This window comes from Podarcis bocagei (assembly GCF_964188305.1).
Source record: "Podarcis bocagei genome assembly, chromosome: 15".
Taxonomy (NCBI): domain Eukaryota; kingdom Metazoa; phylum Chordata; class Lepidosauria; order Squamata; family Lacertidae; genus Podarcis; species Podarcis bocagei.
The window spans coordinates 33625398-33639187 of record NC_138141.1 but is presented as its reverse complement, the minus strand read 5'-3'; the positions used below and the strand labels follow the sequence as shown (position 1 = coordinate 33639187).

Genomic DNA, 13790 nt, shown 5'->3' with positions numbered 1-13790 from the left:
AACAAACAAGGGATGAGTGAATTTAGGCTCCCCTGAGAGGTCAAAATTGATTGGAGGGAATATCCAGCCACTTGCATAGGGAACGGAAGGGAGCAGGGTAGGAACTTACATAATATTGGTCGTCACTTTCGTTGTAGGCCAGCTTCACGACGCCATAGGAGCCCTAAGAAATAAATGCACAGACAATGTCAGTTCAGACTAGAGAATGGCTCGTTGAAACGTATGTTCGACGTTAGCAAATTTTTTGGAAAGAAATACTAGGATGTATGAAAACTATTGTGAGGGAAGAGTAGAAAATTCCAGAACATCCTCTTATACCTAATATATGGGGCTTGACAAATGGTCAACGTAAATGGATTCTCTGGGCCTGGACATCTGCAAAAAGATTAATATTGATACACTGGAAGGACAAAAATGTGTCTTTCTTTGATCAATGGGAGGACGACATGAGAGCTCCTGCAACCTCTTGCAGATTTGTATGTACCTTTCGTGTATTAATACACAGTTCTTTACACCTTTTTGCCTAACGTATCTATTTTCTGTAAGCTGTTTCCCCAAAACACAATTTTCTCATGTTGCTTTGCATGCTTTTCATTGGACGAGCTGCATCCCAAAAATTAAGAGAAGAGTGGGGTTTTAAAGCACAGAGGGTCCACGTGTAAGTTCTGGAAGTATGAACAAAGGCTCGGAGGATGCAGTTTGGATTCAAACGCTTCCTGCAGTGCTTTAAATCCAAGCTGCTTTCTCAGCGGGGGGGGGGGGGGGAACAAAACAAGAAAAATGCCGCCTTGAAAAAATGGAGCATATTTTCGTTCTGGTGGAAAGAGTTTGCACTAAAAATGCTGCTTACTTGGAAATGAAAAAAAGAAAGAAAAGCTCCCTTTCTAAATGCTCTGAATACAAACCTCCTTCTCTGCAGGGGGAAATATGTTTCGTTTTGAGTACTTCAAAAGGGCTTCCACTAAACATTAATCAGCTGGTCGGCGGCTACAGAGACTCCCTTTGAAAGTGCAACTCCCAGTCCTGAACGGCGCCCAAAGCACATCTTCAAAGGTGGCTGCTGTAACTGCTGATTGGCAGTTGTCAGTTACTTCCCTTGGACTTTGACAGGTTTCAGTCACCTGACATCATTGTGACATCAGGTTGCTGACAGGTGCGCGGTCTTGCCCACCTGTCATCGGGGCTGGGGAGTAAGGATGTGGCCCGCTGGCCGGATACTGTTCCCCAACCCAAGTCTGCCTTATAAACTGAGTCAAGACCGCTGGTCCTCCTCCTAGCTCAGCACTGCATACACTGACCGGCAGCAGCTCTCCAGGGTTTCAGGCTCAGGTGCCTCTCTCAGCCCTACCTGGAGATGCTGCAGAACAAACCCGGGGCCTTCTGCATGCGAAGCAGGTGTCCTGCCACTGAGCGATGCCCCTTTCCCTGCTTCTGTCCTGCCATCTGACCACTTCCTGTTGGAAACAGGATGTTGGACCAAGCGGTCCTTTGTTCCGATCTGGCAGGGCTCCTGTGATGCCCCAGCTACAAATGCCCAGAAGATTTTAGTTTCTTTTTTTTTTAAAAAAGCAACTTCTTTATTGACATGCCAAAAAAAAAAGTAAATTGTTGTTGTTTAGTCGTTTAGTCGTGTCCGCCTCTTCGTGACCCCATGGACCAGAGCACGCCAGGCACTCCTGTCTTCCACTGCCTCCCGCAGTTTGGTCAAACTCATGCTGGTAGCTTCAAGAACACTGTCCAACCATCTCATCCTCTGTCGTCCCCTTCTCCTTGTGCCCTCCATCTTTCCTAACATCAGGGTCTTTTCTAGGGAGTCTTCTCTTCTCATGAGGTGGCCAAAGTACTGGAGCCTCAGCTTCAGGATCTGTCCTTCCAGTGAGCACTCAGGGCTGATTTCCTTAAGAATGGACAGGTTTGATCTTCTTGCAGTCCATGGGACTCTCAAGAGTCTCCTCCAGCACCATAATTCAAAAGCATCAATTCTTCGGCGATCAGCCTTCTTTATGGTCCAGCTCTCACTTCCATACATCACTACTGGGAAAGCCATAGCTTTTACTATACGGACCTTTGTCAGCAAGGTGATGTCTCCGCTTTTTAAGATGCTGTCTAGGTTTTTCATTGCTTTCCTCCCAAGAAGCAGGCGTCTTTTAATTTCCTGACTGCTGTCACCATCTGCGGTGATCATGGAACCCAAGAAAGTAAAATCTCTCACTGCCTCCATTTCTTCCCCTTCTATTTGCCAGGAGGTGAAGAAATGGAGGCAGTGAGAGATTTTACTTTCTTGGGCTCCATGATCACTGCAGATGGTGACAGCAGTCGGACCAAGCGGTCCTTTGCTCTGATCCGGCAGGGCTCCTGTGATGACCCGTCTACAAATGCCCGGAAGATTTTAGTTTCTTTTCCCCCCTCTCTTGATATGCCAAAAAAATGTAAATAAAGGTACTTAAATGGAAGGAGCTAAACTGAGTTCAAAGGCAGATGATCTACCTACGCAAACCTTTTCATTGGTTTAAAGAGATTCATGAGGATGGAAAGCTCTTTGATCAGACAGAGAACTTCTGTCAGTGGAATGGGGAAATGGGTTATTTTTTATCTAGCCAATTCCCTCTTCCCCACCCCGAGGCCACCTCCCACAGACTTCCAAAATTCAATCGTCAGGCCAGCGTGGTCCAACATGGGGGGCCTGAGGGCTACATGCCTTTTTCCAGCAACATTTCATGACTTCCCACCCCCTGACTTCCCAAGGTCAGGGTAAGGAGGTGCTGGGCTTTGAGAAAGAGGTGTGTGGACTCCAAAAGGGTCCTAGAGTCCTCCACGCTCCTTGCCAAAGCCTAGCGAGCACTTTCCCATATTTGGGAAGGAGGTGGGAGGGCCCTAGGACCCTGCCAGGGCCTTGCGCCTCCTTCCAAAAGCCCAGCACCAGTTTTGGGAAGACAGCATGAGGGCTGGCTGTTCTCATGTTCTTGCAAAACATGCTTATCTGTTGGGCTGCCTCCCAGGGACACTTATGTGTTGGAGCGCAGACTTTAGGCTCTTTTCCATGAAGGGCAGAGGAAGGGGACATCTCTGATTCTCGTCACGCGGAGCCCAGGTGCTGCAGTGCTGGGAACTCTGCCATGTGCAAATTTCGATATACAGAGTCATTATCTCTGTAGCAGGAGGCTGGCACAGGATTCCCGAAGGCAGGCAGGAGAAGAACACCAACCGTTCCTCCGCTTACCTGCTGCCTGTAGCGGGAAGAGGCTTGGATCGGTGCAGTCAACAACAGCACCTTCCCCTTATTCCTGCAACCTCACTTGTTCGGCACATCAAGCCCCATCAGATTTGTTAAGAGTGAGCCGGCATTACGGCAGGGCTCCGAGACATCAGCAGCGGCTCAAAAACTCACAATCAAATGCCACGTTGGCTTCCGGTTCCGCTCTGCCTTAATGGAGGCAGCCCTCACGACATCAGGAGAGCATTGGCGAAGGAAAAACAAGGATGATTGAGGGTAATTATCCTTGCAAATTCCCCCCAGGCACCGGGGGGGGGGGGCAGGCTTCACTTCACTAGCAGTTTGTCTCGAACCTGGGTCTCGCTCCAGCATGGAATGCGGGGGGCAAGGAGGCGCTGAGTGCAAAAGCACTTCACCTGCCGAAAACCCTCCAACGCTGCCATTAAGAAGCAGAGGTTCTCCTGTTAATTAGAGCTTATTTGGACTAAATTACAGGTGCGTGCTGGGGACGCGGGTGGCGCTGTGGGTAAAACCTCAGCGCCTAGGACTTGCCGATCGCATGGTCGGCGGTTCGAATCCCCGCGGCGGGGTGCGCTCCCGTTGCTCGGTCCCAGCGCCTGCCAACCTAGCAGTTCGAAAGCACCCCCGGGTGCAAGTAGATAAATAGGGACTGCTTGCTAGCGGGAAGGCAAACGGTGTTTCCGTGTGCGGCTCTGACTCGCCAGAGCAGCTTCGTCACGCTGGCCACGTGACCTGGAAGTGTCTGCGGACAGCGCTGGCTCCCGGCCTATAGAGTGAGATGAGCGCACAACCCTAGAGTCTGTCAAGACTGGCCCGCACGGGCAGGGGTAGCTTTACCTTTACCTTTTACAGGTGCGTGCTAGAAGAGATGAGATCACTAAATGCGGGGAAAAACAACTGCAAGGACATTATGGTTTGAACTTGAGATAAGACTTCATTCGGTGCAAAAGACGGTGGGGGGAGGGGAGCCTACGGTTTCTTTATTTAAAGTTTTCTTCTCTACATTTATGATTCAGCAACCCTCCTCTGAATGCTAGTTCAACTTATATTTGTACAAGCGAGGATGGAAGAAATTGGATTATAAATATGGAATATAACATCAAATGGAACTGTGTGTGTAAAAAAAGGGGGGAAAGGAGGGAAGCTCTATTTTGCAAAAGGTTTACAATGGAAACCATCCTTTATTATTTACGTATGAACTGACTAACACTAAGAGGACTTGGAAGTATAATTGCTCATATATCTTCAGTTGAAAGGAAGGATGAAAGGAGTCGCCATCAGGATTTTGCATTCTACTACCTACAGTTCCAAGATAGCACGGAAGGAACTTGGAGCATAAAATAGTATAAAGTGGTCATTAGAAGCAGCGTTTAAAAACAGATATTTAAAAACAGTAGGCATAATAAAATTACCAAAATATACATAACAATCAACAGGTTTTTTAATAAACGTATACAAAATTGCATAGAACCCCAAAAATCTACTTCTGATGAAGTAGTTGAGGAAGAGTTGTGGTCACATACCTTGCCTATTTCGCTTTTCAACTTATATTGGTTCAGCTGCACACAATCCTGGGTAGAAACAGACATTCAGTTAGGGTAGCTAGTTCAAAAGGATTGCATTTGAAGGCTGAGATGGGCAAATTGGTCAGTTTCTCATTTTTCCAGTTAGCTCTCCGCCCATCCACATCAGCTAACTTTTTTTTTTAAAGTAATCACGAAAATCCATCAGCATTTTTGTGAGAATTTCTAATGCAAACATTCCCGGATGTGCTTTTACCAAATATCCCTGATTCTGCAGAGTCTATTTCCCCTGAAAGTTACGTTTCCCATAATACAATGTACTTCTGTATGTCCTTTTCGCCAACACATGCATTTTAATGCACGTCTCAACAGATGCATTTTGGCACACAATTACCTTGGATGGAGAAACTGTGTTTCAGAAATTTGGATACTTTCAAACGTCAAGGGACGGCTGTGTTTCAATTTGCGAGCTGTTTTGGATACTGTGAATTAGGTAATATTTGCCTTTCGATGCAAATTGAACCGAATTCCTCCCTCGCCCCAAATTCAGCGACAACAGCGAGAGCTAATCATGGCATCTGAGCACTGCAATCCAGCTTCACTGTGAGGCGATGAGGAAGAATACCCCCTTAGTATTTGTGATCTGCAGACAGGAAAAGTACACCCTCAGAGGCAAGCCAGGTTCCCTCTGCCTGTCACTTCTCCTCAGTCACACATCTGAGTGAGCGGCTAGGTCCGCTTCCCTCAGCTGGATGCATGAAGCGAGTCTTTCCCTTTCAAAAGGGAGGAGGCGCTGCCGTGCAGAGAGGCTGTCAAACGCAATCGGGCTCCGAAGGCAGCTCGCTCTGAAGGTTTTCTGCCGCCTCCGGCCAATTTTTGTACGAAAAGTCTGCCCTCTGCCAGACGCTGTAGTCAGCATAACGCACCAAGCCATCTAAGTCTGGGTTGGGATTTGTTAGCGGAGGATACGTGAGGCAAAATAATCTGGGTCTATTCATCAGGTGCATTTTAGCTGATTAATGGACTCATTGATGAAGGTGGAAACCCTAAACACACTTACTAGGGCCGTGTTTGCCACACGGTGCGAATCTAAACTATGGAACTCCCTCCCACTTGAGACAGGGGGTGGTCACCAACTTGGATGGCTTTAAAAGAGGATTGGACAAATTCACGGAGGATAGGACTGTTGACGGCAACAAGTCACGCTATGCTCTGCCTCCATGGTTGGGGTTTATTGGTAGTTCGTTTATTTGTAGTAATATGCTATGTTTAAGTAATGGTTCCCTTTTTCTTTTTTTGTAAACTGCAGCTGGTGCAGAATTTGGCAGCCAGGTTGCTTACCAGGGCAAAATCCTCTGAGTGTGTAATACCAGTCCTGGCCCAACTGCTCTGGCTACCAATTGGTTTCCGGGCCCAATTCAAAATGCTGGTTCTGACCCATAAAGGTTTATGTGGCTCAGGGTTCCAACTCCTCAAGAACTTCATCTCTCTGTATGAACTGACCCAGGCCCTGCGATCATCACCTGAGGCCCTTCTTTGTGTGCCCCCCTCCATGGGACGTTTGGAGGGTGGCAACACAAGAACAGGGCCTTTTCAGTGGTGGCTCCTCGCTTGTGGAACGCTCTCCCCAGCGCAGCTCGCCTGGCGCCATCGTTACATAGCTTTAGGTGCCAGGCAAAAATATTCCTTTTTTTATCAGGTCTTTTACCTATGGCCTTTTTGCTGGGATGTTTTAAGTTTGTTTTTTCTCCAAGTGCCCCACACAATGAAATCCTGAGGGCTGTTAAGATGAAGAGGGCCTTTCTGCAAAGCCCCTCACTTCCGGTCTGTGAAATGCTTTCCTGAGAGAGTCCCTTTTCATTTCCTTCCCAGCCAAAGGCCTTTTATTGTGCTCCCAAGCCTTTTAACACCTCTCTATCTTTAAAAACATCATTGCTCTTTTAATTTCATCTCCGCAGGTCGATGACAAATGATTCTTCTTCTTTTTAGTTTTTCCAGCTGAGCTGAGTTTTCTTGGATTCTTAACTGCGGCTTTAATCGGCATCTATCTATGCTGGATTTTATGGCTGGATTTTATTGCCGGGGAGGTTTTTTTTAAAAATTGATTTATGTTTTTTATTGAATTTTATTGCACAATTCAATGTGCAATGTTTTAATTTTGTCTGTGTCACCTAGAGTATAGTTTTATCTTAAGCAAGCAGCTTGTAAACTGAATAAAACAGAACATGATACAGCTGGCCGTTCAGCTTTTGGTCCACTGAAAATATATTCAATCCTCCCCTTAAAACACGAGTGGGGAAACTTTTCCAGTCTGAGGGCCATATTTCTGTCCAAGGCTACCTTGCAGGGCCACATTCTAGTGGTGGGCGGAGCCAGATTCAAAAGTGAGTGGAGCAGTGAATGGGACTTTTACCTTTCTACACTGGCCTAGTTTCTATAATCACACGCCCCTCTCTATCTTCCATCAAGATAAGCAAGAAGCATCATCAGGACTGAAGGTCATATTCCAGCCAAGCAAAAACACTCAAGAAGGGTGTGAAGGCCTGGTTCCCATGGCAACTAAGGAGTAAATACAGAAGACCATTTTTCTAACAACTCAGCCCTGGATCCTGTGTGAGTGTCTGGAGGCAGTTGGAGGATGGATGGCGGCTAACAGATTGAGGTTGAATCCTGACAAGACAGAAGCACTGTTTTTAGGGGACAGGGGGCGGGCAGGTGTAAAGGACTCCCTGGTCCTGAATGGGGTAACTGTGCCCCTGAAGGACCAGGTGCGCAGCCTGGGAGTCATTTTGGACTAACAGCTGTCCATGGAGACGCAGGTTAATTCAGTGTCCAGGGCAGCTGTTTACCAGCTCCATCTGGTACGCAGGCTGAGACCCTACCTGCCCGTGGACTGTCTCGCCAGAGTGGTGCATGCTCTAGTTATCGCCCGCTTGGACTACTGCAATGTGCTCTACATGGGGCTACCCGGAAACTATAACTAATCCAGAATGCGGCAGCTAGACTGGTGACTGGAAGCGGTCACCGAGACCACATAACACCAGTCTTGAAAGACCTACATTGGCTCCCAGTACATTTCCGAGCACAATTCAAAGTGTTGGTGCTGACCTTTAAAGCCCTAAACGGCCTCGGCCCAGTATACCTGAAGGAGTGTCTCCACCTCCATCGTTCTGCCCAGACACTGAGGTCCAGCGCCGAGGGCCTTCTGGCCGTTCCCTCACTGCAAGAAGCCAAGTTACAGGGAACTAGGCAGAGGGCCTTCTCGGTAGTGGCACCCGCCCTGTGGAACGCTCTCCCATCAGGTATCAAAGAGAACAACAACTACCAGACTTTTAGAAGACATCTGAAGGCAGCTCTCTTTAGGGAAGCTTTTCATGTTTAGCAGACTACTGTATTTTAATACTTTGTTGGAAGCCGCCCAGAGTGGCTGGGAAAACCCAGACAGATAGGTGGGGTATAAATAATAAATTATATTATATTATATATTATATCTTGGAATAAGAGGCTTCCTGTCATGGGCTGGTTGAACGCAGAGGAATGGTGGGAGGAACCAGATGGGGAGCCACCAAAGGAAGAGGGCTCAGAGCTTGGGGAGTGGTGGTGGCACAACGATGAGTGGTCACAGGGAGAAAGGAGATCAAGAGGCAGAGATGAATCAGGCTAGTGAAGAGTCACGGGTGTCTCCTGCTGCAACAAGCTCCCCTCCACCCTATGTCTCCCAGAACCAGAAGAGGAATGAAAAGGGAGGAGCAGCGACAGGCTGCACACAGGCACAGTCTCCGATTGATTGGAAAAAGTCACAGAGAAGAGGTGGTGGGGACGCGGGGACTTTCAGTCATGGCAACTGATGTCACGGAGGAGCACCAATGGGGATGAGCGGCTGTGCTCATTAGGCCTGACACTCAGCCAAGTCTATAGAGATTGTGTTTTTGCAGTCGTACCTTGGAAGCCGAATGGAAGCCGTTTCAGAAGTCCGTTCGACTTCCAAAACGTTCGGAAACCAAAGCACGGCTTCTGATTGGCTGCAGGAAGCTCCTGCAGCCAACTGGAAGCTGCGGGAGCCCTGTCGGACGTTGGGCTTCCAAAAATAGTTCACAAACCGGAACAGTCACTTTCGGGTATGCGGCGTTCGGGAGCCAAAACGTTCGAGAACTAAGATGTTCGAAAACCAAGGCATGACTGCAACTCCAACTTCGAACGGTGTGATTTACTGCCGGCTCGGCTCTGTGACATTTCCTCTGCTTCATCATTTAAGATTAGAACTTGTGAACACCCAACGGAATGTTAGAAGATTTGGGGCAGATAAAGATTTGGGCAGAGTTAAATTGCGGGACTCTCTTCCCACTTGGATGGCTTTAAAGGAGGATTGGACAAAGTTATTAGCCTCCACAGTCGGGTCCTGGTTGCTGGTCTCCCACAGGTGGCTGAGTAGCCACCGTGAGGACACGATGCTGAGCTAGATAGGCGATTGGCCAGATGCTGCAAACCTTTCTTCTGTTCTTCTCTGCCTCTGATGAAATGGCTTGGGTTTTGCGTGGCTGGGGGGAAAGCTCCAGACACCTGATACAAGAGGGTAGGAGGGCTGCATTTGACCCCAAGCCTAAGGTCTTAAAATGCATGCATTGCTGTCTAAGGATGCAATCCTTCTCTGTTGACATGAGCGCAGCCTCAGTTGCACAGCACAACAGGCAGCCACCAATCCATCATGGATCTTCACCAATGGGAATAAGCCAACAAAACAGCTGTGATTGATATCATCTTCATTTTTTCCAGGGCTGTAACTTGCGTAATGACTCGCAACCACGCTGTGAGGGATAACGCTGCCTCTAACAGTGATGGATGACCCCCAAGCAGCCTGCACCGGGGGAAAGGTGTCGCTTCGGAAAGTATTCCAATGTATCTGAATGTCGCCAGAAAGGGGCTCAGGGAGAAAGACGTCTTGGGGTGGGGCAAATGCCACGCCACGCTGAACAACTTGCCTATCGAAAATGTGTCTAAACAGGAAAGACGGTGGAAGGGGAGGAGGCGATTGGAATACTTTGTGCCGTTCTGGTCGCCTCGCCCCAAAAAGGGGTTGGAAAAGGTTCAGAAAAGAGCCATCAAAATGACCAAAGTAATGCAGTGACTCACCTACTAGGAAAGACTGCAGAATTTGGGAGTTTTTTGGAGAAAAGACGTGGTGAAATGATAGAACTTTTAAAAAGTATGTACGACATGGAGAACGTGGTTCTTATTCCACTCCAGCAACACTAGAACTCCAGGTCATCCATTGAATGTTGAAAGATTCCAGACAGATAAAAGGATGACCTTCTTCTCACAGTGCATTGTTAACCTATGGAACTCACTCCCACAGGAGGCAGTGAGGACACAGTGATGACCTGGCACAGCTTATTCCTGGCTGCTGGGTTTCTTCCCCATTTCCGATGTCAACTTTGCACAGCGCAGCCCGACAGACAGCTTTATTTGCAGCAGCTGTCATTTTGAATGGGTCGATCTATTCTTATCTTGTGTGTATTTGCACTCCGTGTAGAAATGCAACTGAACTACAACAAATCCCACTGGATTTCATGACCTTTTGGCCCCATTGTTTGTACGTTTCTTTATATATATTAAAAAATGCTTTCCTGCTGCAGCACTGTACAAATATGTCTGTCTACGCATCACACGGAGAGGGCTCTGCTCCTCAAAAGCTGATGCTGCAATAAAACAGTGTTGTGAGACCTTCTGCTGGTACTCTGGGGCACAAGAAAGGCCACTTTGGCTGATCTATCTATCTATTGCTTTTTCTAGCACAGTTGCCAACAATCAGGCACCTGCCCACTGTTTGCCCGCATTAAAATTTCAAACTCTGCCCATATTCTACTCTTGTGTGCACCGTGCTGGGAAATGTGGCACACGTCAGCTGATAAAATAATCATGAGCCAGCCGCTGCTAGAATTCCCCAAAGACAGGCACCAAAGGTACACACGGAGCCAACAGTGTGGCAACTTCAAAGCAGAAAAAACTTGGCGTGTAAAAATAAGTTCTTGCTGCCGAGTCGAGCTGGGGGGGGAGACCTGCCGCCTGGTGCATCTTAGGTTCAGATGTGGGGTGGGGTAAACACTTTGTCCACCTGCTGAGAGCCACATTCCTGTCTGGGTAACCTTCCGGGGGAAGTGTGGGGTGGGTGGGGCAAGAAGCAAAAGTAGGTGGAGCAAGGAATGCAAATATTAGCTCTGTACAGCAGGCTAGTTTCTAAGACAGGTATAAGCAAACTCGGCCCTCCAGATGTTTTGGGACTACAACTCCCATCATCCCTGACCACTGGTCCTGTTAGCTAGGGATGATGGGAGTTGTAGTCCCAAAATATCTGGAGGGCTGAGTTTGCCTATGCCTGACCTATGCCCACCCACTCCTCTCTAGCCTCCCACCAGACAAGCAAGAGGCATAGTTAGAGTTGGAAGACACATCCCAGCCAGGGGAGAACACTCAAGGAGGGTGTGAGAGATGGGATGGTGACGGGTGTGGCTTGGAGTGGGTCTCAAGGGCCTGACAGAGAGGCCTGGGGGGCCACATTTGATCTCCAGGCCTGAAGTTTGGCTGGTAGGTGGAAAGATTAAGGGAGACATGATAGTGGTCTTCAAATATCTGAAGAGCTGCCATGTAGAAGATGGAGCAGAGCAAATGTTGTCCTCATCTTCAAAAAGGGGAGGAAGGAAGACCCAGATAACCACAGAGCTTGACATCGATACCAGGGAAGGTCCTTAAGCAGATAATTCAACAGTTGGTCTGTGAGCATTTAGAAAAGGATGCTGTAATTACGAAGACCCAGCATGGGTTTCTCAAAAATTAGTCATGCCAGACCATCTGATTTCTTTTTTTGATGGAATTACAAACTTGGTGAATCAGGGAAATGCTGTGGACATAGTGTTTCTTGATTTCAGTAAGGCTTTTGACAAAGTCCCCCATGATATTCTTGTGAGGAAGCTGGTAAAATGTGGGTTGAATGAGGTAACTGTTAGGTGGATTTGTAGCTGGTTGACTGACTGAACCCAAAAAGTACTCATTAATGGTTCCTCTTCATCCTGGAAAAAAGTGACAAGTGGGGTACCGCAGGGTTCTGTCCAGGGCCCGTTGTTGTTCAACGTCTTTATAAATGACCTGGATGAAGGAATTGAGGGGATGCTCATCAAATCTGCAGATGACATCAAACTATTCTATTATTGGATACTGTTGCTCCGGAAGGCAGGACTTAGGACCAAGGTGTGAAGATAATGCAATCCACCATTTAACGCTAATAAATGCACAGTGTTTTACCTAATGTACACATTTCTGCAACGCAGTTTCCCTTAATATAATGCATTTCATTTCAAAATTCAAAGAAGTGCAAATTTCAAAGGATGGCTGTGTCTCAGTTCACATATTGCTTCAGAAAGGGGCGAATTAAGTAGGTTTCCCTTTCAACACAAACCAATTCCTCCCGCATCCCAAACCAAAGTTAGTCAAGTTATGTCAGCGCTTCAGATAGATATTCCCACAATTGCTTCTCTCACCCCCTGACTGTAAAACTGCAGTAGTAACAACAGCAGCAGCATTAATAACAATACATTAAATAACTATCTGTTTGCTTCCTTTTCACAGCCCCCCAAAATGGCTGCCAGAGGAGTTTGCCTCACTCTGTCTAATGGCAGAGCCAGCTGTGTGAATTTCATTTATCAGTTCACCCAAAAAGTATTTTCCAACCACCCTTTGTTGACAGCACACCCCATCCATCCAAAAGGGAGAGCCAACCCACCGCAGCATCTGAAATGGAGACTCGGTGGGACTCTATCGTCGGCCGCCGCACTATCCGTGGTGAGATGTGAGTGGAAGGGCCTGTGGCGTAAGGACCAAAGCCTGTGGCATCCGAAGAAGCCAAGTAGTTCCCCGCAGGCTTTTCCTGAAGGGAGTATTTCCGGCCAGAGAGGATGGGTCTTGCTGGAGCCCTTTTTGGGGCAAGCAACTCGTGAGCCCCATCTAGTTCTTCGGATGTTCCCGAATCAACATCAACCCCGTTCCTTTGGTTGTTGGCAGCCATCTTGGAGAACCCAACGTCATTCCCTGCGATGGTTCCTTGGTCGTTTTGGTCGGCGGCGTCGGGGCCGACGGCAACATGGATCGCCGCGACTCTCTCGGCGAGCTCCGTCTGGGTGTCTTTGCAACAGACATCGGGGATTTGGACTGCTGTCTCGGCTGCGGAATCCCCCATCCTCGATTCGTGGCTTTCCGCGTTCTTAGATGACGACAACGGAGGGTGCTGGAGCGGTGTGGCTCATGGGAAGCATCTGAGGTGGAGATCCTGCCGCATGGACACCTGGAAAGTATCACAAAAAGTCATGGTTAAGCCTGCGTAGTTGTAACTAAGTAAGATCATAAGAAGAGCTTGCAGGATCAGGCCAGTGACCCATCTAGTCCAGCATCCTGTTCTCACAGGGGCCAAACAGATGCCTGTGGGAAACCAACAAGCAGGATTCGAACACAAGAGCCCTCTCCTATGCCATGGTTTCCAGCCACTGTGAATGTCATCAGACCCCGAGGACAGCATCCTGATACTAACAAATAAAGAAAATTGTTTTTAAAGGTATATGTGATTACGCTGCAATAGGAATAATCATTGCAAATACAGAAACCAATATCTGTATCTTTTCTGTTTGCATGTTTAAATTTAATGGTATTTTCCCTCATTACGTCCTTATTTCTTACATGTTGTTGAATTAAAAATAGTTTTAAAAAATAAATAATAAATTAATATAATTTAATAATAATAAAATGAGAATTTTTTTAAGTCCTTGGGAAGGTTCATCAGCATGAATTTCTTCTAATATTTAACATGCACATTTTTGCAAAGCAGTTTCCCCTAATATGATGTCTTTTTGAATGTTATTTTCACTGATATGTGTTGTGTATTTTTGTGTTCTTATATTGTAAACCTCCCTGTGATCCTTGATGAAATGTAGTATAATAATAAGAAGAATATGCATTTTTATGTACATTTCACTCACATATAGGTATTT

General features: G+C 47.2%; 1 protein-coding gene across 1 annotated transcript in view; it reads right to left on the bottom strand.

The window, feature by feature from the left end:
- Positions 1–13790, bottom strand: part of CAMKK1 (calcium/calmodulin dependent protein kinase kinase 1) — an 81486-nt gene that overhangs the window by 34817 nt on the left and 32879 nt on the right. The window contains exons 2-4 of the mRNA XM_081173042.1: positions 12533–13090; positions 4759–4806; positions 110–163 (exon numbers count right to left, since the gene is read on the bottom strand). Coding sequence (XP_081029168.1) covers positions 110–163; positions 4759–4806; positions 12533–12985 — 555 coding nt within the window. The 5' untranslated portion in view covers positions 12986–13090. The remainder of the gene's footprint in view (positions 1–109; positions 164–4758; positions 4807–12532; positions 13091–13790) is intronic.